The sequence below is a fragment of the Mauremys mutica genome, chromosome 1 (assembly GCF_020497125.1).
Source record: "Mauremys mutica isolate MM-2020 ecotype Southern chromosome 1, ASM2049712v1, whole genome shotgun sequence".
Classification (NCBI taxonomy): Eukaryota; Metazoa; Chordata; order Testudines; family Geoemydidae; genus Mauremys; species Mauremys mutica.
Genome location: NC_059072.1, coordinates 109,499,385 through 109,525,731, shown reverse-complemented (window position 1 = coordinate 109,525,731; position 26,347 = coordinate 109,499,385). Strand labels below are relative to the sequence as shown.

The 26,347-nt window shown below is 45.4% G+C and overlaps 1 protein-coding gene across 2 annotated transcripts in view; it reads right to left on the bottom strand.

The window, feature by feature from the left end:
• Positions 1-26,089, bottom strand: part of TMTC1 (transmembrane O-mannosyltransferase targeting cadherins 1) — a 196,382-nt gene extending 170,293 nt beyond the window's left edge. For both annotated transcript variants that reach the window (XM_045002256.1, XM_045002255.1), the window contains exons 1-5: positions 25,916-26,089; positions 6,015-6,192; positions 4,158-4,231; positions 3,731-3,907; positions 1,686-1,892 (exon numbers count right to left, since the gene is read on the bottom strand). In XM_045002256.1, coding sequence (XP_044858191.1) covers positions 1,686-1,892; positions 3,731-3,907; positions 4,158-4,231; positions 6,015-6,192; positions 25,916-25,971 — 692 coding nt within the window. In that variant the 5' untranslated portion in view covers positions 25,972-26,089. The remainder of the gene's footprint in view (positions 1-1,685; positions 1,893-3,730; positions 3,908-4,157; positions 4,232-6,014; positions 6,193-25,915) is intronic.
• Between the last annotated feature and the right edge of the window lie 258 nt (positions 26,090-26,347).

Genomic DNA, 26,347 nt, shown 5'->3' with positions numbered 1-26,347 from the left:
TTGACTTTGGATGGCACTCAGGTAGCTAGGTCACCGAGTCTCTTCTGAAAATTTTATCCTTTGTTTAAAAAGCATAAATTGCTAATTATTTTTCCTTTTATTTTAAAACCCAGAGAATATTTTGCAATTAAAGCAAGAATCACAACATACTGCTTCTAAAAGCAGCTGTTTTTTATAGCAGACTTTTTTTTAAAAGCCATTCTGCCTTAGAAGATTGCAATTAAAACGTACTGCAGAAGTCATCATCTGTTCAGTTTTGAGGAAAAAGAAAAAAAAGACCACTTCAAACAATTGTATTCAGGAAAAAACTCCTTTCAAAAGTAAACCACTGCCTGGCTCCCTGTTTATTCAGATTTTCAGATTTGGAGTTTCATGTGCCTGAAAATAAATATTACTACATTACCTCATCTACATTATTCTTAAAACCAGTGATGCAGCATGTAATAACATCAGAAAAAACTATGGCTGGGCAGTATCAGTATCCTACTAAGGAGGGAAAGCCATTAAACAAGTTTCTAAATGCTATTAGAGACTGGGACATTTAGAAAATGACACACTTACGTATTTAAGAGAGGACGTTGAGATGCATCTTGCTATACCCTCTTACTGACTAACTGCCATTCAAAGGATGTCAGACTCTGGCCCTAGGTCAGAGTGCGGTTCAGCCTTAAAGGGAGCTGCTTGGCTTGCAGAAGAGGTCCACTGACAGTGCACTGACCACCTCACTTAGTGCTGGATATAAAACTGTTCCATCATTCCACCACCCCTGCTTTCTCCATGTACCATTAGGCTTGGAAGGATTAGATTTTTAATTGTTAAATTTCTGTAAAGGTTGATTTCAACATACACAGACTCAAACCATTGAAAAAATATTTCAGCTGGTAAAAATCAAAATTTACAGACAGGCTAAGAAAGAAAAATGCTGCTTGACAAATTATTAGCCTTTGATTTAAGGATATTTTGTACATGTGATGACAATTTGTGTTTTAATGGTTCAGCTACTTGAATCTCAACATCTACTGGTCATTACATAATTATTGTCTGACCCCTGCCCCCATAATTTTCCCAAACTGTGAAAATTTAAGTAGATACTTACAAATAAAACTGATACTACTTTTTGAAATTATAAAAAATAAAAATAGAATTCTGCCAAGCCTATATATAATCTTGGGCACAAGGCAGGGCAAAAATCGGCAGTTAATATTTACATTGTTTATAAATGGCAGCTCTGCTCCAAACTATGCACCTATGCTCACCACCAGGTTTTAGAGGTAAAAGGGTCTGTGCCTCCCCTCTCAAACCAACATCACAACCCCATCTTCTAACTCTGGAAGAGGAAGGGGAGGATAAGAAACACAAGGAAGCACTCCATCCCACCGGATAAGATGGCGGGGGGACAAAGCCCTCTCTCTAATGCCTGGCCTTCTCTAAAAATACCGATTCTTCTCAGCTGTGAAGTGACATCAGTCCTTTCTTCTTCTCCTCAAGCAGCAGAAATGTACTTATTTAATCCATCCTGGCCCCTCACCCTGTTTTTTCCTCACTCAACAATTATAGTTGTTTTTTTTTAAATAAAAATGTTTAAAGAAAGTAGTGATTCTTGTCATTAAAAATATACAAAGATATAAATCAACCTGTTGAGAAAAAAAGAAAAAAAATCAGAACCACTTGTGGTTGTACAGTACCTAAGAATAGCCCACATGGCTTTGTTTGAGACAGAAAGGCTGCTGCTCCGTTGCTCTTCAGGTGATGCAGGGTGGCATGAGTTCCAGGTCCCTTTGTGAGCAAACCGGTGCTTCCCATTCTCCCTGCTGGATGGAGGAATCTGCAGCGAAGCAGATGGAGAAGCCGCAGGCTGCCGTGCGAACCTCTGATGCACCCCTCCATTTCTCCTAATTACTCATTGAATTGAGAAGCACAAGGGGAGGGGATGCGGGGGGAGAAAGAGGCCTTTTAAGCGATGGTTCTTTTGTTTCACGTTTACTTCATTAAAAAAAAAAAAAAAGAGTATTGGAAAGTTATCCCAAACTGCTATCTTAATACAATACATGACATTTCCTTCAGTTCTCCATGCAAAGATCTGGCATTTACTTCACTGCTACGGGGCATAAATGGATTCTCAGCTACTGTACAAACTACAGTATTAAAAATATGTAAAAGAACCTCACAGAATATTACTAGTCTAATCTTTCTTACAGGCCTCAAGAGAGCTTACAGCGGTGAGAATGATGGGGAGTCAGGAGGGAGAAATTGCATAGTATATTTCATTAGACAATTATCCTTTGTGGCAGCTCACTTGTTAAAAAAAAGAAAGAAGGTCTGGTTCAAACAAACAGGGGGTGCGGGAAGGAGTCTCAGCAGCATTTGGCTGCAGGTTCTCTCCTATCCCTTAAAATCAAGCAAAACAGACAGACAAAATTCTGAGCACCATAAACAGCTACACTAGTGCACAATAAATTAGAATGAATATTAAAATGCATCACATCTGGGCCACAGAGCCTCTCATTACTGTAAGGTCTCTGGCCCAGGCATGACCATTATTTAATGTCACTGAAGCAAGGAAACTGAATGTTCAGAGACTGCTGGAACATGAACCCAAGGAAAAGAGGGATATAAAATAAGTGCATGGGTTTTCCTGTGAATAATTAAATATTTCTGCCATCCTTAGTCACAGAGTTCCTGCAACTCCACACAATCCATTGTAAATGTACACACTACAAGAATTCTGATTGCCAACCCCAAAGAAGTCCATAGCTTGCCACTGGCAGACCATTTGTGAGGTTATGTATTAGAATCAAGACAGAAGAAATACTCTAGTGACGTATCATAGCTTACCACGGATTAGTACTACTTGTGGAGGGAGGGATTTTTTCATAGGGCCTTATCTAAGTCCCGTTAAAGTCAACAGAAAGAGATAAAACATTTGAGAGGGGACAAGGATGTAGAAAGTCTAAAAACACTGAATGTTTGGGGGAGAGATGGACGTAACAGGCTCTACACGTTGTTAGTGCCTATCAAAAAGAGAAGAACGTAACACTATAAGTAAGGAGCCATATAGCTACGGGCAGAACTAAGACTGTGATAAGTCCCCTTGAATGGATTTGATTTTTCTGAACTAAGTGTTGACAACTGCTGAATTCTCCAGCTGTGGAATTCTTGAGCCACCCAAAAACAGATGAAAAAAATATTTCCAATGTAACAAATTTAGATTTACAGAGGGGAAAAAAGAAAAAAACATTTAAAGATATTGCTTGAGGGCTCATAAGAATTCCGATGTAAGCATCATTCATGTTACAAATAAAATATTAAGAAATGAATGAACAAATCTGATTTTATTACTAAATCTGATATAAAACGTAACTTCACATGTCATCACATTTTGAACAGTTATGGGGTTTTAGTTTGCTGCTACTGCAGAAATTAAGCCAATAAGTTTTAAATACCATTGATACTACCAATCAAAATTCACACAAAAATAAAAATCAAACTCTTTCAAAGTTAGCTATAACTGAGTTGTGTTTCTGTAGATCATTTCTTCACTGTTTGCTAGCTACCCACCCAGCAACAGGATCAAGCAAAACATAAAATAAAATATAGGATGAAATCCTAGCTTTACTGGAGTCAATGGGAGTTTCCGATTAACTTAAATGGGGACAGAATTCCATACATCATACTGTATATTATGCACATAAATGGTGTCAAGGTTTGAAGAATATATTAAGTTACTTACAGTCTAAGTCTATTGTAGGACAGGAAAAGCAAGTCATAAACCAAGCACACACCAAACACAGTGACTCCAGTTTCCTTCACCAGCATTGCACAGGTCCCAAGAAATAAACTAAGCAGCAAGAAGAATGGAGAGGCAGTGGGAGGGAAATGTTCCCCAACATAAAAATGATCCACACTCCTGCAAAATAGATTTGATATAGAGATTTTAATTTAAGTTATTTTCATATTTATTAATTAGTTCATTAAACATTTTCCAAGTGCATGTCCATCATTTTTAAAACATTAAAAAATATTCTCAATAACCATGGACCCAGTGCTGCGAACACATACTTGGGTACAATAGTTGGAGGATTTTATATGGATTCTTCCCCGCAAAAAAAACTCATGTCTCACAACATCTCATAACATTTAATATTAAAGATCCATACCTATTATAGGAGAGAAAAGCCAACAGAAACAGTAGACAGGCTAAGACATCTGCTCTGCCTACAATACCTGTTACCTAAGAGGAGGAAAAAAAGAAAGACATGAAAATTACACTTTAAAAAAAACCCTTTAGATACTGTTTCAATGACCCGTACCAATTGCCTTTGCTTTATGGGTTTTTCCCCTCCTTTCCTTTCTGTCTCTCTCTTCTTCCCCACATCCTGGCACTCTAATCAGTAGGAATTTGGGTATTTTTCTAATACAGATATAGATATGGAGTAATTAAGCTATTTTGTGTAATACTAACAGTATACAGACTGACTAAAACTAAGTTAAATTATTTTTAAAAGCATTTATAGAAGCAGCTCAGAAAATAAAAACATAACTGTGGTCGGGATTTTTATGAAATAATTAAAATGGGGATCAAAAAGAGAAATGTATGCCTGATTCACTAAACTGTGAAGTTTAGTCATATTCTTTAATACCGTGAGAACTGATTTTAGATAAGAATCCTCCCCAAAGACTAAAAGTCACTCCTACATAATAAGAAAGCTTATTACTCAAATGTTAGTTAATAATCAGTTCAGACAGACAACAAATTGCAACTGCTAACTTAGTACGTATGAGAGTTTTTCAAATTCTAATTGGTAAGTTTCTCTATAATTATTCAAATTACAAAATATTTCAGCATTCCACTTAATAAAGATTCAGAAACTGCACATAAAGGAAATTAAAGGCCCTTTGAAGCTTTTGCTGTTTTAAGATAACTTAATTATGTACTCTTCAATGCTTTGGCATTTGCTTTAAACTCCCCAAATTCTGATCTAGACAAGAGTAAATTCAAAGCCAGCCTCCTCTAAAGCCTCGCCTATATTATAAAGCAGCATTAAGTAAAGGAGCCCGGCTGATAAGCTTACAGAGACAACACAAGAGGTAACTGTAAAGCTCATGGCTCTTTTGTTATTAAGGCACTCTCTCCTCAAAAGATCTCAGCACTGGCAGTCGTTTCACTCTCACTAGTTTGCAATAGTTCATAACAACAAAATACAATGCTGACAATATCTTAACTAGACATACACTTGTTGTCTACGTGGAAACAGAAGAAACTGCATCCCCATTTGAAAGAAAACACACAACCATTTTATTATCTACATGGGAATTAAAATAGCCGTCATTTTAAAACAAGTTATCTGTATATTTTGATATCTTACATTTTCCTGTGATTAGTAGAAAAGCAGCATAAGCTTATATACTGCAACTTTGCCATGAAGTGTACTCAAAGCAGCTTTTTTCCTAGATTAAAAAAAAATCCATAGTTTCTAATTAAGAGCTATGTGAGTAAATTCATGGGTCAATATAGACCTACGCCCTGTATCAGCATTTTCCTATTATCTTGTCCAGAATGCACACCAAGTTACATTATGAATTACAGGGACCCTTTTCTGTTTAGAAATTGAAGACTCTGGAAAAAAGATTTAAGAAACAGAACAATGTCTCAGCAGGACAGATGCCTCGCAAAGTTTTCTGGTTTTGAGAGACAGTGGGGATCCACATTTTCTTCAACTGAAACATTGTGTAATTATATTTAGCATTGCAGGTTAGGATGGCTAATTGGAATTACAGATAGTATTAAGTGGAAAGACAGCAACTATGAAGTTTATTCTTAATGTATGTTGTTATTTTGAATGCAAAAGGTTTGAGGTTCCTTTGTTTTTTGTTTTTTTACTGTTGACCCTTCAAAGCAAGCACCACATTGAGTCACAGCAAATGGTATGTTTTGTATTAAAGATTTGTTTGTTTTTTAAGTTATAAACATGTATTTCTTTTAGGTACTATCTCAGTTTTACATATATACTTACAGCCTCACTGTGAATAGGATGCACAGCAAAGAAGAGAGCCGTGACAAAAGCTAGTCGACCATCCTTGAATACAGCTTTGTCACACGTATACATCAGGACAAGAGTCACTAGACAGTGTAAAATTACATTCACTGCATGGAAATAGAATGGGTTCATACCAGCCAACAATATGTTTAGCCTGTAAGAAAACAAAACAGAACCATAATAAATATAATTAGGCCATGGAATCCTTGCAATGGCAGAACATCATTCACACCCATTAAAACCAGACGAAATACGTAATTTAGAGTATAGGCTGTTAAATTAATTGGGGTAAAATTGCTCAGAACATCTGGTTAATCTTGATAAAAAGAAACCACTCCCTGCTGCAGCCTCCTCCCACCACTGCCTTTTGAAATGTGTGGTTAAATTTGGCAAGTTTCACTGCAAATGAAGTAAGAGGCTAACAACACAGACTTGAGCTAAGCAGCTCATAGATAGTTGCTTTACATACTTACCCAGGGTAAATCGTGCACTTCAACATGAAAGCTGTGATATTCGTGCCCTTTCAACACTGAATCTTTCCACACAAGTCCAAGCTATGTGGTAGTTTTATGATATGGATCCATTAAGATTAATTTTTTGGAGGAAAAAAACGGTTACTCATCTTTCTGTAACTGTTGCTCTTCGAGATGTGTTGCTCCTATCAATTCGTTAGGGGTGTGTGCGCGCACGCCGTGTGCACGGATGCTGGAAACTTTTTCCCTAGCAGCTACCCGTCGGGCCGGCTGGGGAGCCCCCTGGAGTGGCGCTGATATGGCGTTCTATACAAGACCCTGCCGGCCTGACCCCCATTCAGTTCCTTCTTGCCGGCTACTCCGACAGAGGGGAAGGTGGGGGGGGAATGGAATAGATATGAGCAACACATCTCGAAGAACAACAGTTACAGAAAGGTGAGTAACTGTTTTTTCTTCTTCGAGTGCTTGCTCATGTCAGTTCCAGTTAGGTGACTCCCAAGCCTTACCTCGGAGGTGGGGAAACCGCAGACTGAAGAATCGCTCTGCCAAAGGCCGCATTATCACGAGAGTGCTGGACAATGGCATAGTGGGACATGAAGGTGTGCACCGAGGCCCACGTGGCAGCCTTGCAGATTTCCTGAAGGGGAACGTTTGCCAGAAAGGCTGATGATGATGCCTGAGCTCTCGTGCAGTGAGCCGTGACAGCAGGCGGAGGGACATTTGCCAAGTTGTACCAGGTACGGATACACGTGGTGATCCATGAAGATATCTGCTGGGAGGAGACCGGTGTGCCTTTCATCCGCTCCGCGATGGCGACGAACAACTGGGTTGTCTTATGGAATGGCTTTGTTCGGTCTATATAGAAGGCGAGCGCCCTCCTAACATCCAGCGAATGGAGGTGTTGTTCCCGAAAGTCGGCGTGTGGTTTTGGGTAAAAAAAAAAAAAAAAAAAAACCAGTAGAAAAATGTCCTGACTTACATGGAAGCGGGACACCACTTTTGGCAGGAAAGCTGGGTGAAGTCTCAGCTGAACATTATCTTTATGGAATATGGTATAAGGCAGTTCACACAAGAGCCCGTAGCTCAGACACCCGACATGTCGAAGTGATGGCCACGTGGAAGGCGACCTTCCAGGAAAGTTAGAGGAGTGAGCAGGAAGCCAGCGGCTCGAAAGGAGGGCCCATAAGGCAGGAAAGAACCACGTTAAGGTCCCATGTAGGCACAGGCTGCTTTGCTCGAGGATGGATTTTTTCCAAGCCTTTGAAGAAAGGCTGCATGACTGGGTGTGCAAACACCGAGCGCCCGGCCGCTCCTGGGTGGAACACAGAAATGGCTGTGAGTGAACCTTAAGGGATCCAAAGGCTAGGTGCTGGTCCTTCAAAAACATCAGGTAGTCTAGGATGCACGGGATTGAAGCCGGGAGCGGGGGCACCAGCCGCTGAACGCACCAGCTGGAAAACCTTTTCCATTTAGCTTTGTAAGTAAGTCTAGTCGAAGGCTTGTGACTTTCCAGGAGCACCCGCCTTACCAAGTCTGAACAGGCAAGCTCAGCCTGGTTCAACCACGGATCCTCCAGACCGTGAGGTGGAGCGACTGAAGATCCGGGTGTAGGAGACAACCGTGGTTCTGAGAGATGAGGTCGGGGCTGAGAAGTAGACGTAGGGAAACCCGAATTGACAGGTCCAGCAGGATAGGGTACCAAGACTGAAGTTCACCTTGTCCCGGCGGACCTCGAGGAGCACCTTGTGGACCAGCAGAAATGGCAGGAAGGCGTAAAGTAGTTGGTCCGACCACGTGATCAGGAAGGCGTCTGCGATCGAGCCCAGGCTGTGACCCCGGAAGGAGTAGAAGGCTGGGTGCTTCCTGTTGGTCCATGAAGCGAACAAGTTGATTTGGGGAAACCCCCAGATGTGGAAAACAGGGTGAATGATGTCCAGGCGAAGCTACCATTCGTGCGTGAGAAAACGCCTGCTCAAGTTGTCTGCCAATACGTTCTGGACACCCGGCAGGTATGAGGCTTGAAGGGTGATGGAGTGGGCTAAACAGAATTCACACAGAAGAAGGGCTTCCTGGCAGAGCGGCAATGACCGGGCTCTGCCTTGTTTGTTCAGATAGAACATGGCCTTGGTGTTGTCTGTTAGGACTGCTACACAATGGTCTAGTAGGCAGGGAAGGAATGCTTGGCACACAAGGCGAATCACCCTGAGCTCCTTGATACTGATGTGCAGGAACAGCTCGTTTTCGTGCCATAAACCCTGCGTTGTCAGGCTCCCAAGGTGTGCCCCCCATCCCAGTGCAGATGCGTCTGTAACCAGGGTCAGGGTGGGTTGAGGGGGTGGAACAGGACCCCGGCACCCACCATACAGGGATCCAGCCACCAACCTAGGGAGTCGAGTGTGCGGCTTGAGACTGTGAGCACCATATCTAGATTGTCGCAGTCTGGTTGATATACCGATGCTAGCCACATCTGGAGAGGCCTGATCTTAGTCTGGCGTGTTGCACCACATAGCAACCTGAGGCACTGCCTCATTGTGGTGGTGGGAAACCTGCAGAGGTTGGTTATTATGTTTGCTAGAGCCAGGCGGAGGAAAGCCCGCGCTTGGTTTGCGTCCAGGACTGCCCTGATGAACTCTATTGTCTGGGTAGGGAAGAGGACAGATTTGCTGACGTTCAGCATGATGCCCAAGCGACTGAACATGTCCATGACCAGTTGCACTTGAGACCAAACTTGTTGGTGAGATCGGCCCTGTATAAGCCAGTCATCGAGGTATGGGAAGACGTACATGTGATGTTGGTGAAGAAAAGCCGCCACAACCGCCATGCACTTGGTGAAGACGCAAGGGGCTGTGCACAAGCCAAACGGGAGGGCTGTGAACTGATAGTGTGTCTTGTTCACCACAAAACAAAGAAAACGCCTGTGGGGTGGGGTAATTGAAATGTGAAGTAAGCGTCTTTCATATCGAGGGCAGCATACCAGTCTCCCGGGTCCAGTGAGGGGATAATTGTGGCCAAAGAGACCATGAAGAACTTCAGGTTGACGATGTGCTTGTTGAGCTCCCTGAGGTCCAAGATGGGCCTTAGGCCTCCTTTTGCCTTGGGGATGAGGAGGTAGTGGGAGTAGAAACCCTTGCCCTTGAGCTTTCAAGGCACTTCCTCCACTGCCCCTAGGGCCAGGAGGGATTGTACCTCCTGGATGAGGAGTTGCTCGTGAGAAAGGTCCCTGAAGAGGGATGGGAAAGGAGGGTGGGAGGGCGGGGTGGAATGGAAATGGATAGAATATCCCGCCTCTACTATGCGGAGGACCCAACGGTCCGATGTAATAAGGGACCAGGCATGGTAGAAACAGATAGATGGTTCAGAAAAGGATAACTGTCCGGGATAAGAGCTGGTAGTTCTTAGGACACTTAGGGCCCGGAGGTGGCTTGGATTGTCCTTGACCCTGCCGGGGGGAGACATGATGGTCTACATCGAGGGTACCTGCTTCTCCGACGGGAGAAGTCCTGCCTGAGTCTAAGTGGGAAGGGGTGTTGTTGGGTGGTCTGGGGTTTAAACGGCTTCCTTTGAGTAGCTGGGGTATGCATGCCCAAGGATTTAATAGTATTTCTTGTGTCCTTCAGGGTATGCAGGTGGGAATCGGTTTGCTCTGCAAACAGGCCCTGACCATCAAAGGGGAGATCTTGTATGGTGTGTTGCACCTCAGGCGGAAGACCTGATGACTGGAGCCAGGCGTTTTGACGTATGGTGACGCCGGATGCCAGAGTGTGTGCAACCGCATCCGCGGCATTGAGGGAACCCTGAAAGGAGGTTCAAGCTACCAACTTGATCTCCTTGCCAATGGCCCCCAGTTCCATACGAGCCTCCGCTGGAAGAAAGTCTTGGAACTTAAGGACCGCAGACCACGAGTTGAAATTGTATCTACTGAGGATTGCAAGCTGGTTCGCAATCCACAACGAAAGGCCACCAGTAAACTTTTCTTCTGAAAAGGTCCAGCCGCTTGGGGTCCTTTGATTTGGGGGAAGGCCCTTTTTGGCCCTGTCACTCTTTTGCGTTCATCGCGTCTACCACAAGCAAACATGGGGCAGGGTGGGTAAAAAGGTATTTGTATCCCCTGGTGGGGACAAAGTACTTTCTTTCCACCCCTTTGGCTGTGGGGAGGATGGAGGCCGGAATTTGCCAGAGAGCTTTGGCATTGGTTTGGATTGTTTTGTTCATGGGGAGGGACATCCTGGAAGGTCCTTCTGGGCCTAAGAGGTCCACCATAGGATCCTCCTCCTCCACAACCTCCTCAACTTGGAGGTTCATATTTAGGGCTACGCGCCTAAGTAGTTCTTGCAGGACTCTAAAGTCCAGGGGGGATGGGCCAGAGGTGGACGTGCCAGCCACAGCCTTGTCAGGGGAAGACGAGGATGACACCACTAGGGGAGTCGGATTGGAAGTGGCCCCTTGGTCTGCTGTGGCCAGATCTTCCTGGGCGCCTGGGGTAGCTTCTACCACAGGGGCTGACTCCATGGGTTGCTCCGGGTCTGAAGGAGGGTGGCTGAGGGTCGCCTCAGGAGGCTGGGCGCCTGATTGTGTCAATGAGCGGGCAACAGAAGGGGTGCCCTGGGCTTGATATGCCCCAGGGGGTAGCCAGTGGGACACCGAGGGGTTGTGACCAAGGCTTCCTGGGCCCAACTGGGGAATGTCCGAAGCCCCTGAAGCTCTCCCCGATCTACTGGAAGGGGATTGGGAGTGTGACGGTCATGGGGGAGCGGTGCACAAATGGAATGAGGGGGGCACCGAGTCCCTTGGCAGACAAGGGTCGTACGGTGATCGGTGTCGTAATGTTGACCGTGATCGCGACCGGTGCTGCGGTGGAGACTGGTGCCGCGCCAGGGAGCATGGTGCCATGAGGGAACACGGTGCCGCCATGGAGACTGGTGCTGCGAAGTGGATCGGCGACAAGTCCTGGGTCAGTGCCGTGGCAACAACCGGTGCGGGGATTGGTGCCCCGAAAGGTACCAGTCTGAACAGTGCTGCAAGGTTGCCGAGTGCGATCTGGACCTCAAGCAGAACCATGTTCTGGCAATCAACGGCGACCTCAAGTGTGAGCGGCTCCGAAGGTTGAGGCTACGGACCAGCGCCACAAGTCTAACTGGTGTCATGAGTCAGACCAGTATGTGGAGTGGTGCTGGGACCCTGAACGATGCCGGGACTCAGAGCAGCATGGAGATGCTGGTCTGGGAGCTGACAGTACGAACATTGCCGGTTTACCCCTAGACAGTACCGGGACTCAGGCTGGAGATGGTGCTTGAATCAGGGACACCAATAAGCCCTCTGGCAGCCTCAAAGGTATCTGGAGTGGAAGGCAGTGTAACCTCCGTCACTTGTAAGGTCCCTTGTGGCATGGGACTGGCTTGAGCAGACCGGGGCCTAGCGGCTTTGTCAGGTTTAGAGGCCTGGTCCAAAGTTTGCTCAGTTGGGGCCGCAGCAACCGCTTCGGGCCGAACGGAGGGTCCTCCCAAGGCTTGCTTTTTTCGAGAGACAGGGGAGTGGGAGCGGTGCCAAGGTGGACAACTTTGGGGCCTGGGAGATTGTCAGTCCCGAGGCGGGCACAGGATCTTCTGTGGTGCCGTGACCAGTACTGTTGGGGGAGCACTGTGCACCGAGGCGCTTGGTCCTGCGTCTTGGGAGGGATGCAATGTGGACTCCATGAGGAGTTGCTTGAGGCGGATTCCCTCTCTTTTCTTGTTCGGGGCTTGAATGCTTTGCAGATCTTACACTTGTCAGCCTGATGGGCCTCCCCCAGACACCTAAGGCAGGAGTCATGGGGATCACCAATGGGCATGGGCTTGTTCAAGAACTGCAGGGTTTGAAGCCCTGGGACGGCATGCCCCAGAGCCCTGCAGGGCAGTTGTTGAATGGCAGAACTGCACCCAACTACTAAACTACACTTAACACTAAGATAACTATCAACAATTAACTAACAAAGGTAACTACTAAGATAAGAGAAAGCTAGGGATTAGTGGAACACTTGATAACAAGAGACCATTGTTCCAACAACCATCACGGGTGGTAAGAAGGAACTGAAGGGGGGTGGGGCTGGCAGGATCTTATATAGAGTGCCATATCGGCGCCACTCCAGGGGGCTCCCCAGCCAGCCCGACAGGTAGCTGCTAGGGAAAAAGTTTTCAACATCCGTGCACGCGGCACGCGCACACCCCTAACTGGAATTGATATGAGCAAGCACTCGAAACAAGAACTGGTATCTTCGCTTGTGACCAATTAAAGCCATGATTCCTGGGTCTACACCAGGAATCCACTCTACCATCAGAAATTGTTTTTGCAGAATGTTCAGTGACAAGACACATTAGTTGCTATCCCTTCAGGTTCTCTGCTGATGAGACAACAGCACTACTCATTATTTGTGACTGCCACAAAAGGAAATAGTGACTAACTGCTAAGAATTTCTTTTCACAAGATATTCATAAACTTGTCTCCTCACTGTACTTACTGCCAACTTATTTAACAGTTTTTAACAGGATTTGTTTTACATACAGTTGAAAATGGAATCAAATTAATTAGAATTAACCATATTTGTCCATTTGGTTATGTCTTCTAGATCAGTGTTTCAACGACTGGTTCATGGACCGGTGTCCCTGAGATCTCCCTGACACAGTTTAGGAAGGCAGCAAGCCAGTCCCTGGTATCAAAAAGGTTAAGAAACACTGACCTAGATGCCACATACAAACAAGAAAGAGTTGGAATTAAAATGTTAAAGGAAATTTTTAAAAAGATGACAAAAGAAATGACACCCAATAAAATCAGTTCAAATATTTTGCATGTAGACTAAACCACACATTAAGGGGCAGCAATCCCTATATTTGCTTTTACTAAGGGTCAGACTGCAGTTCCCCATGGCTTGAGAGCAATGCCCTTGACTTGTTATTACTATGTAAACACCTTGGTTTTTCTGAATCAGATGAGAATTGGCGAGTTTGTGAAGCCCAGACATCATCTGTTTTTTTATAAATACTTTCTACAGCTTACAATTGATAGATCTTTATCTACCCTAGGCTGCATTTTGACCAGTCAATCTAACTTTAACAGGGAAGGAGTCTTACTTGTGTATTACATTTTTGTTCCCACAGGAACACTTTGGAGGTAGTCACTGAGCTAAAGGAGTTTGGGAAAAATACAACTTTGGCATAACCTAACCCTGGACTTTGAAGTAATGCTTTATGCAGCTATATTTTGACAGGACTTCAATTCATATGAATGATCAAAAAATCTTGAATGAAGCCTTTTTTCTCCCCTGTGAGATATGTCCACCCTGAGCTTCACTTCTGGTACAAGCTGCCCTCCCACCCATCACAAAATGAGAAAAAAGTAAACAATACATTCAAACCAAATTTCAGCCTAAAATATACAGTAGCATCATGCCCTGCAGGGCTAAATGGTACTTGCAATGCACAGAGCAGAGTGAGGGGCAGTCCTGCCCTGGCCCAAGGGACCATTCTGTTGTAGAGTGGCAGTCTTCTTGAAATCCCCAAGCCTGCTTTGAATGCCTTCATGGGGAGGTATTTGTCCCCCACCCCCATCTGTCATTCCCACTCGATGATACAGTGCTGGTGGTGGGAACAATGTGCCTCCAAGGGAGTAGGTAATGTAGTCTTTGCACTCCTCTCAGTCCAAGGACAGTACATCAGCACCTGATCATTAGGGAGAGTACACATTGGGGAGGGAATGCTCCTTGAATCCATTCCACTGAATGCCCAGCGAAGGGCCAAGCATCACCGGCCTACAATAGGAGAGATTTACCTAATGTTGTTTCTTTAGAGTAGCTGCTACGTATGAAATAGCAATAACCTAATAGTCTGGCTATTCCTTTTTTTAAAAAGCAAAACAAAACATTACTAGGATAAGCCTTCCATTAAACTGTAAAATCTGAGTAGGAATATGCACATGTGTGTGTGCACGTATTATATATAATTTGCCGTCTTTGGTGGTCCATGAACATTAAATGTGAAAATGTGCAGGTGTTGTTTCATTTCTGCTAAGGCTATTATTTGTCATAACAAATTAGGCCAAATGGTGAAGGAAACATTCTTTTGTCCTGAAACAATCTCACTAGAAATCTTTTGAAATGTTGATAGTGGTTGCGATTGTTATACACAGTATGTGTGCACAAATATAGCACTTCAATCAGCCAAAAATCCATCCATGGCCTTCCAAGCTATACAAGCTTCACAAGGCTACATAGTAGGGTCACCTACTGTCCAAGGGAAAGGGCAGCCTCCTACATAAAGCCAAAAAGCTCCACAGCAGAGTGCTGCAGAGTAGGAATGGGGAAGTTGACAAAAGCACCTCCCCTCCCAACCCACCAAGCCCTAGTTTGGGTCCAGTCCTCTCTTCACTTTTGGCATTGGGCATTATTATACTATTAAGTATCCACTGTGCATAGCTCAGTAAGTGGGAGAGAAAAGGGGTGGGAGGGTTAAAATAAGGAGACAGATCCTTGTAGTCCTTTGAAATTAACTTCCAGTTGAAATGAAGGCCTCTCAAACTCCAGCTTAATGGAAAGAAGCATCTGGAATGCCCCATTCAGGAGTAGCATATAGGTGTGCAAGGTTTTCTCTCTGACTCATCCAATTGCAGACTGGCCTTCAACTGAGAAACCTTTGATTTCATGTTATATTTTTGTAATTTTTTTAAGCTAGGAAAGACCATTAGGATCTAAGAGTTTGACCATCCTGCACATCACAAGCCACAGAACCTGACTCAGTAGAATTCCTACATCAAGACCATAACGTCTATGGTTGAGCTAAAGCATATATTTTAGAAAGATATATCTCCAACCCTGTCTTCTCCTTGGCTGAGCTCTGTAAGGGAACTCCAATAAGGAAGCTGTGTCTTCGGGCCAACCAGACCCTTTCAATCTTTCCTCCTTATCAGCCAAGGAAGGTGTCCCCTAATAGCATTCCAATGATATAGGCTGGATGAAGAGGGTACACAAAAAGAGTACCACCACCATGGTATCATCCCTCCCACCCTGCAAAAGACCCTGTGTAGCATCTCTGTGACTACCTGACCCTGTGGCTCTGGAGTGGAGCATCTCATCTGGCAAAGCTCTGACTAATCCTTCGCCCCTCTTGAAGAAATACATAGGAGAACCCACTGGAAGTTACTGGCAACATAGAGCTTGATCTTTCACTACTGAAATCAATGGTGCTTTGCCAATCTACTAAATGGAAGCAGAATCACAGCTTAAACTATTGCAGTCTTTCACTGCTACCCATTCTGCAATTCGGAAATACACCTGTGTACCCCTCATGGAAGAGGAGGTTCAAGGGCGACTGTTAGGTGGGGGATTATGCCATCCAGGTACTGGTGAACAGCAGTTCAAGAACAAAGGGCCTCCAGGAGATTGGGGGGCTGGGGGAGGGGGGAAGAGAATCCACAAGCACGAGGAGGTGTAACTGCTAGAATCTTCTAGGGGGAAATGGCCACCCACCCCATACAGAATGAGAGAACTCACTGGAAAATTCATGAGTAGAACTCTCTGGTGTGGGTACTCCCCCACCAAGGAGAGCTGAGCTCCAAGATAATTCCATGCTGAAGCAGAGACTCTGGCCTCAACTCATCCCTTTGTGTCTAAGTATTGCAACATAGATAGTTCATAGCATCACACACTGCTCAGAAACCATTGCCAAACCCATACACAGACGGAAAAGAAAAAGCAGCATTTAATCTTGAAATTTCTTGATTTGTTAGTGTAATAAAATCTGTTCAAGAACAACATTAGAGAGGGTGTATCCCTTTGGTTTGGGGACAGTTTCCAAAGGATCCCTTATCATGTAAGTGAGCCTGGTAAGTTACAGCTCGCCATGTTACTGTGTGGTGTAGGATGGACCTTTCTCCTTATGGCCCTGTCCAGCTGAATTGGTAAGAGCACAATCTTGCCCTCGGGAAAAGGTATTCTTTCCCATGCAGAATGATGAAAGCACATGAATCCTAATGTTCATCTCCTTCCTTCGTGGGGGAAAACAGAAAAATTTGCATAACCCTCTACTGCTCATAACTTTTGACCCCAGTGTTCAGCCTTGATCTCTATGAAACATTGCCAAGTTAATCTGCTGAATTCTATTTAGCTTTTTTTTTTTTTGGACACAGAACTAATAGAAACTTGAGAGTGACTTAAAAATGGAATTTGTTTGAGAAAGCTAGTTATGTCATATATAAGCACCAACACCATTTGGCACTTATATAGTGCTTTTCATCCATTTAGACACACACAAATACCCAATCAGCCTTTTCTTTTTTTTTTAAATTCTCATGATTTAAAAATATTGTAAACCATAATTAGAGAGTTTGTGTTTTTATGGACCTTGTTATTTTCCCTGGACAGCTTGTGTTTAGTTTAATCTGTTTTATTATTTTCAACAGACTGACAAAAATACAACACAGTATGAAGTGGAAATGCATAGCATAATTATGATAATTTGTTGCAGCAAATAATTCTTAATGAAAATTCTCACTTATAGGATCCCAAAGCTCATTACAAATCTTGGAGAGATGGAGATTTAAATGCAGGCTTTTATATATCTGTACAAATTAATGTAATAGGGGATGCCAACTGAGCAATTAAGCTTTTTCTGGTTTTCCATTTTCTTTACATCTTCACATAAATCATGAAATAATATCTGAAAATGGCCAACTAGGTATGCCAGTGCAAGATTTCACTATACTGTACTATAAAGTGGAGTCTGCTTACAATGAACTCTAAGAATGCATCTACCATATGCTAAAAAAATGTGCACCTGTGTTCTGACAGTGGTCTAGCTGCACTAGTGCTAACAGCTGTAAAAGTGTTAAATAGACAAGGTTCAAATATTTTCCTTCAGCATACCATGAAAACCCATAGTAACCAAAAAATGCCCAAGCCCTACTAGGATTTACACCAGAGGTGGGCAAACTACGGCCCGTGGGCCACTTCCGGCTCGCGGGACCGTCCTGCCCGGCCCCTGAGCTCCTGGCCCGGGAGGCTCACCCCTGGCCCTTCCCCTGCTGTCCTCCCTCCCCACAGCCTCAGCTCACTCGCTCCACCACTGGTGCAATGCTCTGGGTGGCGGAGCTGCGAGCTCCTAGGGCAGCGCAGCTGCAGAGCCTGGCCTGACCCAGTGCTCTGTGTTACATGGTGGCGGCAGCGTGGCCTGGCTCCAGCTGGGTGGCACGGCTCTAGCGTCACCAGCCACCGGTGCTCCAAGCAGCGCGGTAAGGGAGTGGGGGCGGGGGTTGGATAAAGGGCAGGGGGGTTCAGGGTGGTGATCAGGGGGCAGGGGTGTGGATAGGGGGTCGGGGTGGTTGGGGGAAGAACAGGGGGTTGGATGAGTCAGGAGTCTCAGGGGGGCTGTCAGGAATGAGAGGAGGGGTTGGATGGGGCGGCAAGGGTCTGGGGATGGTCAGGCGTCAGGGGACAGGGAGCAGGGGTATGTGGATGGGGCAGGGGTCCCAGAGGGGCTGTCAGGGAACAGGGGGGGTTGGATGGGACAGGATTCCCGGGGGGGCGCAGATAGGAGGTGGGGGCTGGGCCATGACCCTCTCCCCTAACCGGCCCTCGTACAATTTACAAAACCCAATGTGGCCTTCAGGCCAAAAAGTTTGCCCGCCCCTGATTTACACTGTGGCTAGCACTGATGCAGTTGCACTATTATTGGAAGATAGGTATCATTTTTCAAGTGTAGAACACTCTGTATTGGTAATTCTTTAGTGCTACTCCACTTTGAGTGTAGTGGAGTGTAAGCCCCAAAAGACTTCTTCACCACCACATTTTCAGTCTTTTATAACTGGAGGCAGTCACACTAATCCTCTTGGAATGTAACAGCTACCATGTACCAGACAGGTACTGAGGTTTGTACTCAAACGAAAACAACACATTCCCCTTTACCTCTGCTCTGTTGTAGAGAAGAACAGAAGGTTCTATGGAGGTATGGTTCATCAGGAGTGACAAATATGAATGTGCAATATTTATGGGTCTTCACAGGCAAAAGCAGCAGAAAATTTGGACTGTTTTTGATATTCAACAAACTAATGCAACCAAGATTCACATGGTTTCAGGTTCTGACTCCACATAGTAGCCTAGCAATTAAAAAAAATTGACCCACTGTATGTACAAATTGACAATATAGTAGAACACTTTATAGAGGTGTTGAATAATGAAGAAGAGGGCAACACACATCAGAGGCTACCTCTAAAATTATTCTCAAATAAGGTTAAAACCACAACAAATGTATAGCAAATTCATGTATAGCAAAGCTGTTAACCAAAAGGCTCTCTATCTTTCAGGAAATATCACTGCACTGGTAGAGAGATTTCCAAAAGTAGATGCTTTCCAGCCCCATCAGACTACTTGTCTACTCACTTGAAAGAGGACCAGGATCAAAACGTATTCAAAGGACACAGTCACAGTAATCAGTCATCAGCAGACAGTACTAGTGAAGATTACACTGGAGTTATTCTGCATGATCAAGGGTAGATTTCAAACCAGATGGATGTTAGAATTTTTAACTGAATTTGGAGTAACTTATTACATAATCTTTCAGCTCTGACTTCCAGTCTCAGCCTGTTGGTGAGAGTGTAACAAGTGAGAGCCAGACAAACTAAAAGGGGGAAAAGAAGCCCTGGCATAAGAGTCCAAAACACAGGAGGCCGAACGCAAAGAAATGCCACTAGACAATCACAGCACCAATCGTAATTCATTTTAATGTACTCGAAAAGCATTGACAAGGCTCCTCCAGCTGGGAGGAAAGGCTGGTCCAAAGCTCAGCTTTATAAGGAAAGGAAGGAAGAGGGAAATAATGGGTGAAATTGGTATGAAAGGAATGGAATGAGAGAGAGGTCAGAGAAAACACCTGAAAAATAAAGCTAAACAGAAAACGCACCAATGAAGACAGCACCAAATATCTGCTACTAAATATTAAACATTCCACTCTGGTTCACTTTCCTCTCAGAACACAAGAACTAGGGGTCACCAAGTTCCCTGTAAGCTGCGTGGCCATGCAGCAGCCTATTTAGCGCTGTGCAAGCACTCAGAGAACCTGCCTGGCTGGGACCTGCCACGGCCGGGGGAGGGGCACCTATCCCGTGGCTCTCACCCCAGAGCTGCCGCAGTGGGAGAGGTGCCTCTCCCCCCCAGCCCAGGTGCTGCTGCAGGAAGAGAGAGCTGGAGCACCAGAGTACCTTTCTCTCCCCGCCGTAGCCCCAGAGTACCCTGCTGCACCCCAAACACCTCATCCCCAGCCCCACCCCAGATCCCACACCCCCAGCCAGAGCCCTCACCCTCCCCAGACACACACACACACACCCCAACCCTCTGCCCCAGCCCTGAGCTCCTTCCCACACTCTGAACCTCTCAGCCCCACCCCCACCATATTAATTTTGTTATGTGCACCAATATGAAAGTGATGTGTCACACATCACCTCCATATTGGTGCACATAACAAAATTCATTCCGCACATGTGTGGGAAAAATTAGAGGAAACACTGGTCACCAATGAAATTAATAGGCAGCAGGTTTAAAACAAACAAAAGGAAGTATTTCTTCACACAACACACAGTCAACCTGTGGAACTCTTTGCCAGAGGATGTTGTGAAGGCCAAAACTATAACAGGGTACCAAAAAGAACTAGATAAGTTCATGGAGGATAGGTCTGTCAGTGGCTCTTAGCCAGGATGGGAAGGAATGGTGCCCCTAGCCTCTGTTTGCCAGAAGCTGGGAATGGACAACAGGGGATGGATCCCTTGATGATGACCTGTTCTGTTCATTCCCTCTGGGGCTCCTGGCATTGGCCACTGTTGGAAGACAGGATACTGGGCTAGATGGACCTTTGGTCTGACTCAGTATGGCCGTTCTTAAATATATATATGCATTTGGTGAACAACAGTTTAAAATGTGCATCAGTTTCAGGTCACGTATAATAAGTTTCAGTATAGAGACTGATTTTTATGGTCAAATTTATAACAACCGAAATAGGATGTGTAAGGAGAACACGGACATAATCCTAAGTGTAGTAGCGCTGCTATGAAATGATTGTACAGCAAGTCATAATACCTGGGAGCCTGAGTATTTAGCCTTATAAATTACAGCTCACTGTGTGGTGTCAAACTGTAACACAATAATACATTGTTACAAAAGTAAAACAAAAATCTGGGGACTCCATTTTTATTTTATTTTTAACTCCCTAACATTAAAGTCCACTCCACTGCCATTGTCCCCACCCATCCACCTGGAAATCAGAAGGGTTTACCTGTAGATGACTGGACAGTTTGGATGGCTGGTAATGGATTACTTAACATCTTACCTCTTGGCTGTTGTTTAAATCTAACCCAGAGGTTCACAGTCGCTAAAGGTCTGATCCAAAGGAAATTGTAGTCAATGGGGGTCTTTTTATTGACTTCAGTGGGCCTTGGATCACACCCTCCAAGCTACTGCTGACAGCAATACAGTGCTCTTTGTGAAAAGAGATGATGTTCTCAGTCTAACTCCCAAGTGTCCATGTCCCAAAAGCCAACACTATTAGCCTTTTTGTTGGTGTACCTCAGCAGAAAGACCAGTGTATGAATGACCAAAGATTTAACTGCTCTTCCACCTAAGAAGGCATGTTAGTGTGAAGGAAGCATGCACTACTGCCTTCTTCTACACCAGTTCTGTGGGAAGAGAACTTCAGTCTCCAAAGCTGTCTATCTCCTCATCCATAGACCCAGAAAGTCCCGTGACTTCCTTGTCCATCTCCCCCTGACATAAGCCAAGATGGACAGGAAGAGGAAGCAGGACAGGAGGTTGTCTGCAGTTGCAAGGCCTTTTTCTGTTCCCTTCACACATTTGAGTAGAGTTCCACTAACTCCTTCTAAGAGAAATGGGTGTTTTGAGGTTTCTCTGCTGGGTGTCCCTCTCTGGATCCATTTTCTTTTTTTGGGGGGGGGGCTGTGAACTGCACTTCCAATCCCTTTTTTCCCCATCTTTTGTCCCAAATAATCTGTTGACTTCTGTGTCCCACTCCATCTTGTGAGAGGGTGAGCCTTTTGTTGGTTTGATGGGATCTCAAATGGGCTTTAGGGGCATGCCTTTCATTTTCCTTACAGGCTGTGTTCACCAAACCAAAGTTAAAACAGGATGACATCTGTTTAATGTCCTTTGAAACATGTTTTTTGTTAATTCTTGAATTTAGAAGAGACTTCTCTCCAAGCCTGGTAGTGCTGCTCCTTAAAGCGCAGTTCTACTCTGATGACTATATCAAAGTGCTACTTAATCACTCCACAGATTTGCTGTCTCAGTCATATCCCATTTGAGTGACAAAAGCAAGTTTTACTGTTTTTTGGTTACTAGTTTTGCAGAACAAACAGTTAAGAGAGTGTGAGCTGAGGATTTTATTTTGTCTTTTGCATCAACAGTATTGTTTACTAAGTTCCAAATCAGCAACGTTGTGCAAATCCATGAGAAGCAAGGGTGTGTAACCTAAGTGCCACTGAGGACATAACTGGTCTACAGAACCTCTGTTACCAGTGACAATGCACAAGATATATTTAAGCAGGGTGCTTTCTAAGAGACCAGGAGGAATCAAAGGACTGGCTGTTAGGAAATTATACACACCCACACACACTTATTTGAACACATTTTACTTGTTTGTTTGTAAGGCAGGGAGAGAATGAACTGTAGAAGATCAAATACACTAACTTTTTTTTTTTTAAAGCCAAGAACTTACATTGAGGATGGGGTGGGGGGACGCACCTTGGTGGTTGTTTTTTTCTTGGGGTGGGGGGAGGGGTTGGCTTGCTGATGTCCAGACACACACAAAAAATGCACCCAGAGTGTGATTATTTTATTTTTAGCTCAAGGTTCCAGTAATGTAGGCTGTTCAACTCTCCTCTTATTGTTCATATTGAGAGCATACACAGAATAAATTATATCCATGATATGTATTTATTAATCTGTAACTTAACTGTATCTTGAAATTAAAGATTTTTATTTAAAATTTTTATTTTAGTCTTTCTGCTATAATATGAATTAAGTCAAATAACTTTTTGAAGTTTTTAACTGCTTGGTTTTAACACTTGAGTCCAATGTATTAAGGACTGTCCTTTTAAAATTCTTCTAATGGATGGGGGGGGAGGTTGTTTTTCAAGCAAAATCATTTTCAGAACATGGTAGTTGCTGTCATAGACTTTGTTTCAGTGTCAATTCAAAGTCTACAGGGCATCCCAAATTGTTCCTCTTGATTTCATAGTTACAATAAGGGCATGGCTATTAAAGAATAAATAAGAGAGAGACTAAAATGAGAGTTGCAGATATAATCCCAAAAGATTTCTTTTGAATCTTGCTATAGTATGATCCAAAATCCATACGGTCTCTGAATTATGTGCATAGAACAAATTCCATGGCTGGAATTATAAATTTATTCCAGAGGAGGATAATGAATGGTGCCTCACACAGGAGCTTGCTACTGTTAAAACCCCTTGATCTTCACTTAGACAACATAGCATGGCTGAATGGGTAGCTCAGCCATTACATTCCAACTTCAATCTAATCTGCAAATACACACAATGCACCATTTTCTTAAGCATCCTAAATGGATGCTCTCATCTCTGGAAAGTGTATTAGGATGCTATTTTTATTTCAATTTTGCTAAAAAGGTCCATTTCTTTTAAGCTTTTTATTGTCAATAGGGTAAATCCACCAGAGGGAAAGTGTGTCTCTACACAGTGGAACCAGTGATGTTCTGCTGAGCAAGAGGGAGACTGGATGTTTATGCAGGAAGCATGCACATGGAGTGGAGTACCACTTGGAGAGAGCCCCTTATGCACAATTCTCAGGAAGTGGGGCCAGAGGACCCACTTCTGCTCAGATCCCACCATCCTCCACCTCCCTGCTGCTGGCAATGGTGAGGAGGAAAAAACACAAAGGTCCCACAGAGGCTTCTTAGGCCTTTGAGCTGAATTATTCTTCACTCTGCAGCCAGGTATTAAAGAAGTAAAATGATTCCTTCCCTGTCCAACACCCAGCCCAGGGACTGATCAAATTAAAACTATATAGTAAACACTTTGAAATGAATATACTTCAGGATCAAATCCCACGAACAAAACCAGTCCAACTAACTATCAAAAGAACTACCTGCATAGGTAAATCAAGCATGATTTCATCCTAAATATGTTTTTAATTAAACAGTATCGGCAAATGCTGGTTCAGATTCAAAGACAAAAAATGCATACTGAAACATTTATTTTTAGATATACTGTTAAAGTTCAAAAGCACTTCACTAATCATCTCATATAATTTAGGCATCAGATCCAAGCATGCTGATCCTGGCAGCAATTAAGTCAATGGGGCTCCATGTAGAAGTGGTTTTGTCTATGCAAAGCTAATGCACCTCTTTAAGGCAAGGTTCTTGCCTTCAGACCTGCCTGTAAAATACCAAGAACACTTCCAGCTTTTTACACATAAAAATAAGAAATTTTGTTTTCATTAATGGGTTTCACTTTATATTAAGGTACCATTTTCAACTAGTTTTTATAAATGATTATTAACTGATTTAATTAATGGTTATTTGTTAGAGTCCAACAGGTTTAATAAATTGATTATAAGCATTTTTATAAAACCTTCCACGGATGTGCTTATAGTCATCTATAGCACATACTGCTTGTCTGTAACATGCTTATAAATCGATTATTTATAAACATAACCTTAAAGTGTGACCATAAGTGTAACCATAAGTCTTCTCATAGCAATACTGAGTTCATGACCCTCAATTTTAAAATGTGTTTTATTACAATATATCAAATATTTTATATTATCAAGAGTTTTATCAAAACAGTAAAAAAAGGAATAAGATAACCAGAAGGACATGCACTGATACTGCTGCCCTTTTTAAAAAAGTGGGACAGTTTTCCCTTCCGGATTAGTGGGGCACAACCGTCAGTTCCTTTGCTGCTGCCCAACTTGTCTTTTCTTTTGTAACAGAAAATGTTCCCTGCCTATTCTGCATATGATGCATAAGGGCCATCTAATGCAGAATAGCTGTCTGAGTCTGCATTCAGTGACTGACATGAGAGTTGCAGCTGTCAGACAGTAAGAAATGTAGTATTTAAGGCAGACCCTTTGGGTTCTTTTAAAGAGTGTTGCTAATATATTCCTCTCAGAAGTGTAACTGAAAGTGATCAGCAGACAACTGTCATGTTCCTTTTCTTACTGCAGAAGGAGATTTCAGAAAGGCACTGGCGTTTGTTTGGTTTCTTTAAGGGGGGGTGGGAGGGTTGAACAGGAATTAGAACATTTAAATGATCATTTCAGAGACGAAGCACTTTCTAAGCTGTTTTTATTCTTTTCTTCTTGAATGGACACAAAGCCAACACAGAAGGAATAACGGTGGGGCTGTGCCGATGCTGCGGAACCAGCCAGCCACGGAGCTGGTGCACCTGCCAAGAACCCCCGAAGTTCCCGCGAAAGCTGCCTGCCCTTCGGAGAGAGCGAGTCCCCTCGGCCCAAACTGATTCTGATGCCAACCCAGCGTTCCCCCCCCCCCTCAGCGCTCCCTCCCCAGGCGGATTGGAGACACCACAGCCCCGGGCACAAGGGCTGCACAAGCCCCGCCAACCCGGCCCCGGTGCTCAGGGGGAGGCAGCCCGCAAGGCTTCGACTCGAGCTCGCCTCCGCTCTCCGCGCCTCACCGGGCTCTGGACTGCTCACACGCGCCCTTCAGAAACGCTGACTCACGGAGCTCGCCTCCCAGCCCCAGCCCCAAACATGCCCGGGCCAGGGCGGGCAGCGCTGGTGCCCCAGAACCCCGCCTCGCCCTCTGCCCCACGGGGCACGGCGGGCTTCGACCGCCCCGCGCCCTCGGGCCAGCGCCGCGGGGAGCACCCCAGCCAAGAGGGGCACGCGGAGCCCGCGGCTGGCTGGCTCGCTCGCTGGGGTGCAAGCCCCGAAAAGCCCTTTGCTTCCTCCTCCTCCTCCCAGTGCGGACCCACAGGCGCCCCCGCGCTGCCCCAGCCGCCAAGTAACCCCCCGGGAAACCCGCCGGCTGGGTGCACCCACCAGCCCGCCCTCCCCTCGGGGCGCCCTGGCGGCTGCGTAGGAAGGGGGCGCTCACAGGTGCTGCTACTGCCGGGGGATGCGCGGCTAACCCGCCTGCTTCCAGCCCGCTGGCGCCCCCCAGGGCTAAAGCAGCCGCCCTCCGTGTCCCGCCCCCCTTCTCAACGCCCGCGGGGTTAATTTAACCCCGGGTGCGCCTCTGCCCACCCCCTTGCCCGGGGCTCGCCGGGGGCGGGGCCATGGCTCCGCAGAGCTCCCCTGCGCGCCCCCCCCCCCGGGAGCCAGCAGGAGGCGCCCGGCTGCAGCTGGGCACGGGCGCCCGGCCGGGCCGGGGCACTTACTTGAAGGTGAGGACGCAGAGGGGGCGGTAGGACTTGTGGCTGGTGTTCTCGGCCATGCCCTTGCCCCAGAAGTCGTTGGCGAAGACGCCCGCCCAGGGGGCCGCCGCCCGCACGTCCGGGTTGTTCACGATCGCCCACACGTCGTCGTGCACGAACTCGCCCCGCAGAGAGTTGCCGTAGCACAGGGCGCACAGCCCGGCCAGCAGCAGCGCCGCGGCCGCCGCCACGCAGCTGCCGGAGCCGGGCCGGGCTGGAGCAGCAGCGGGGAGAGAAGGAGGCGGCGGCGGCAGCAGCGCTCGGTCCCGGCTCCTGCCGCTGGCGGAGGCTGTCACCATCCTGCCGGGCGGGCTCCTCGCGGGCGCGGGGCATCCTCCTCCTGCCGGGCGCGGGCAGGCAGCGGCGCCAGCATGGTGCCGCCGGGGCAGGCAGGAG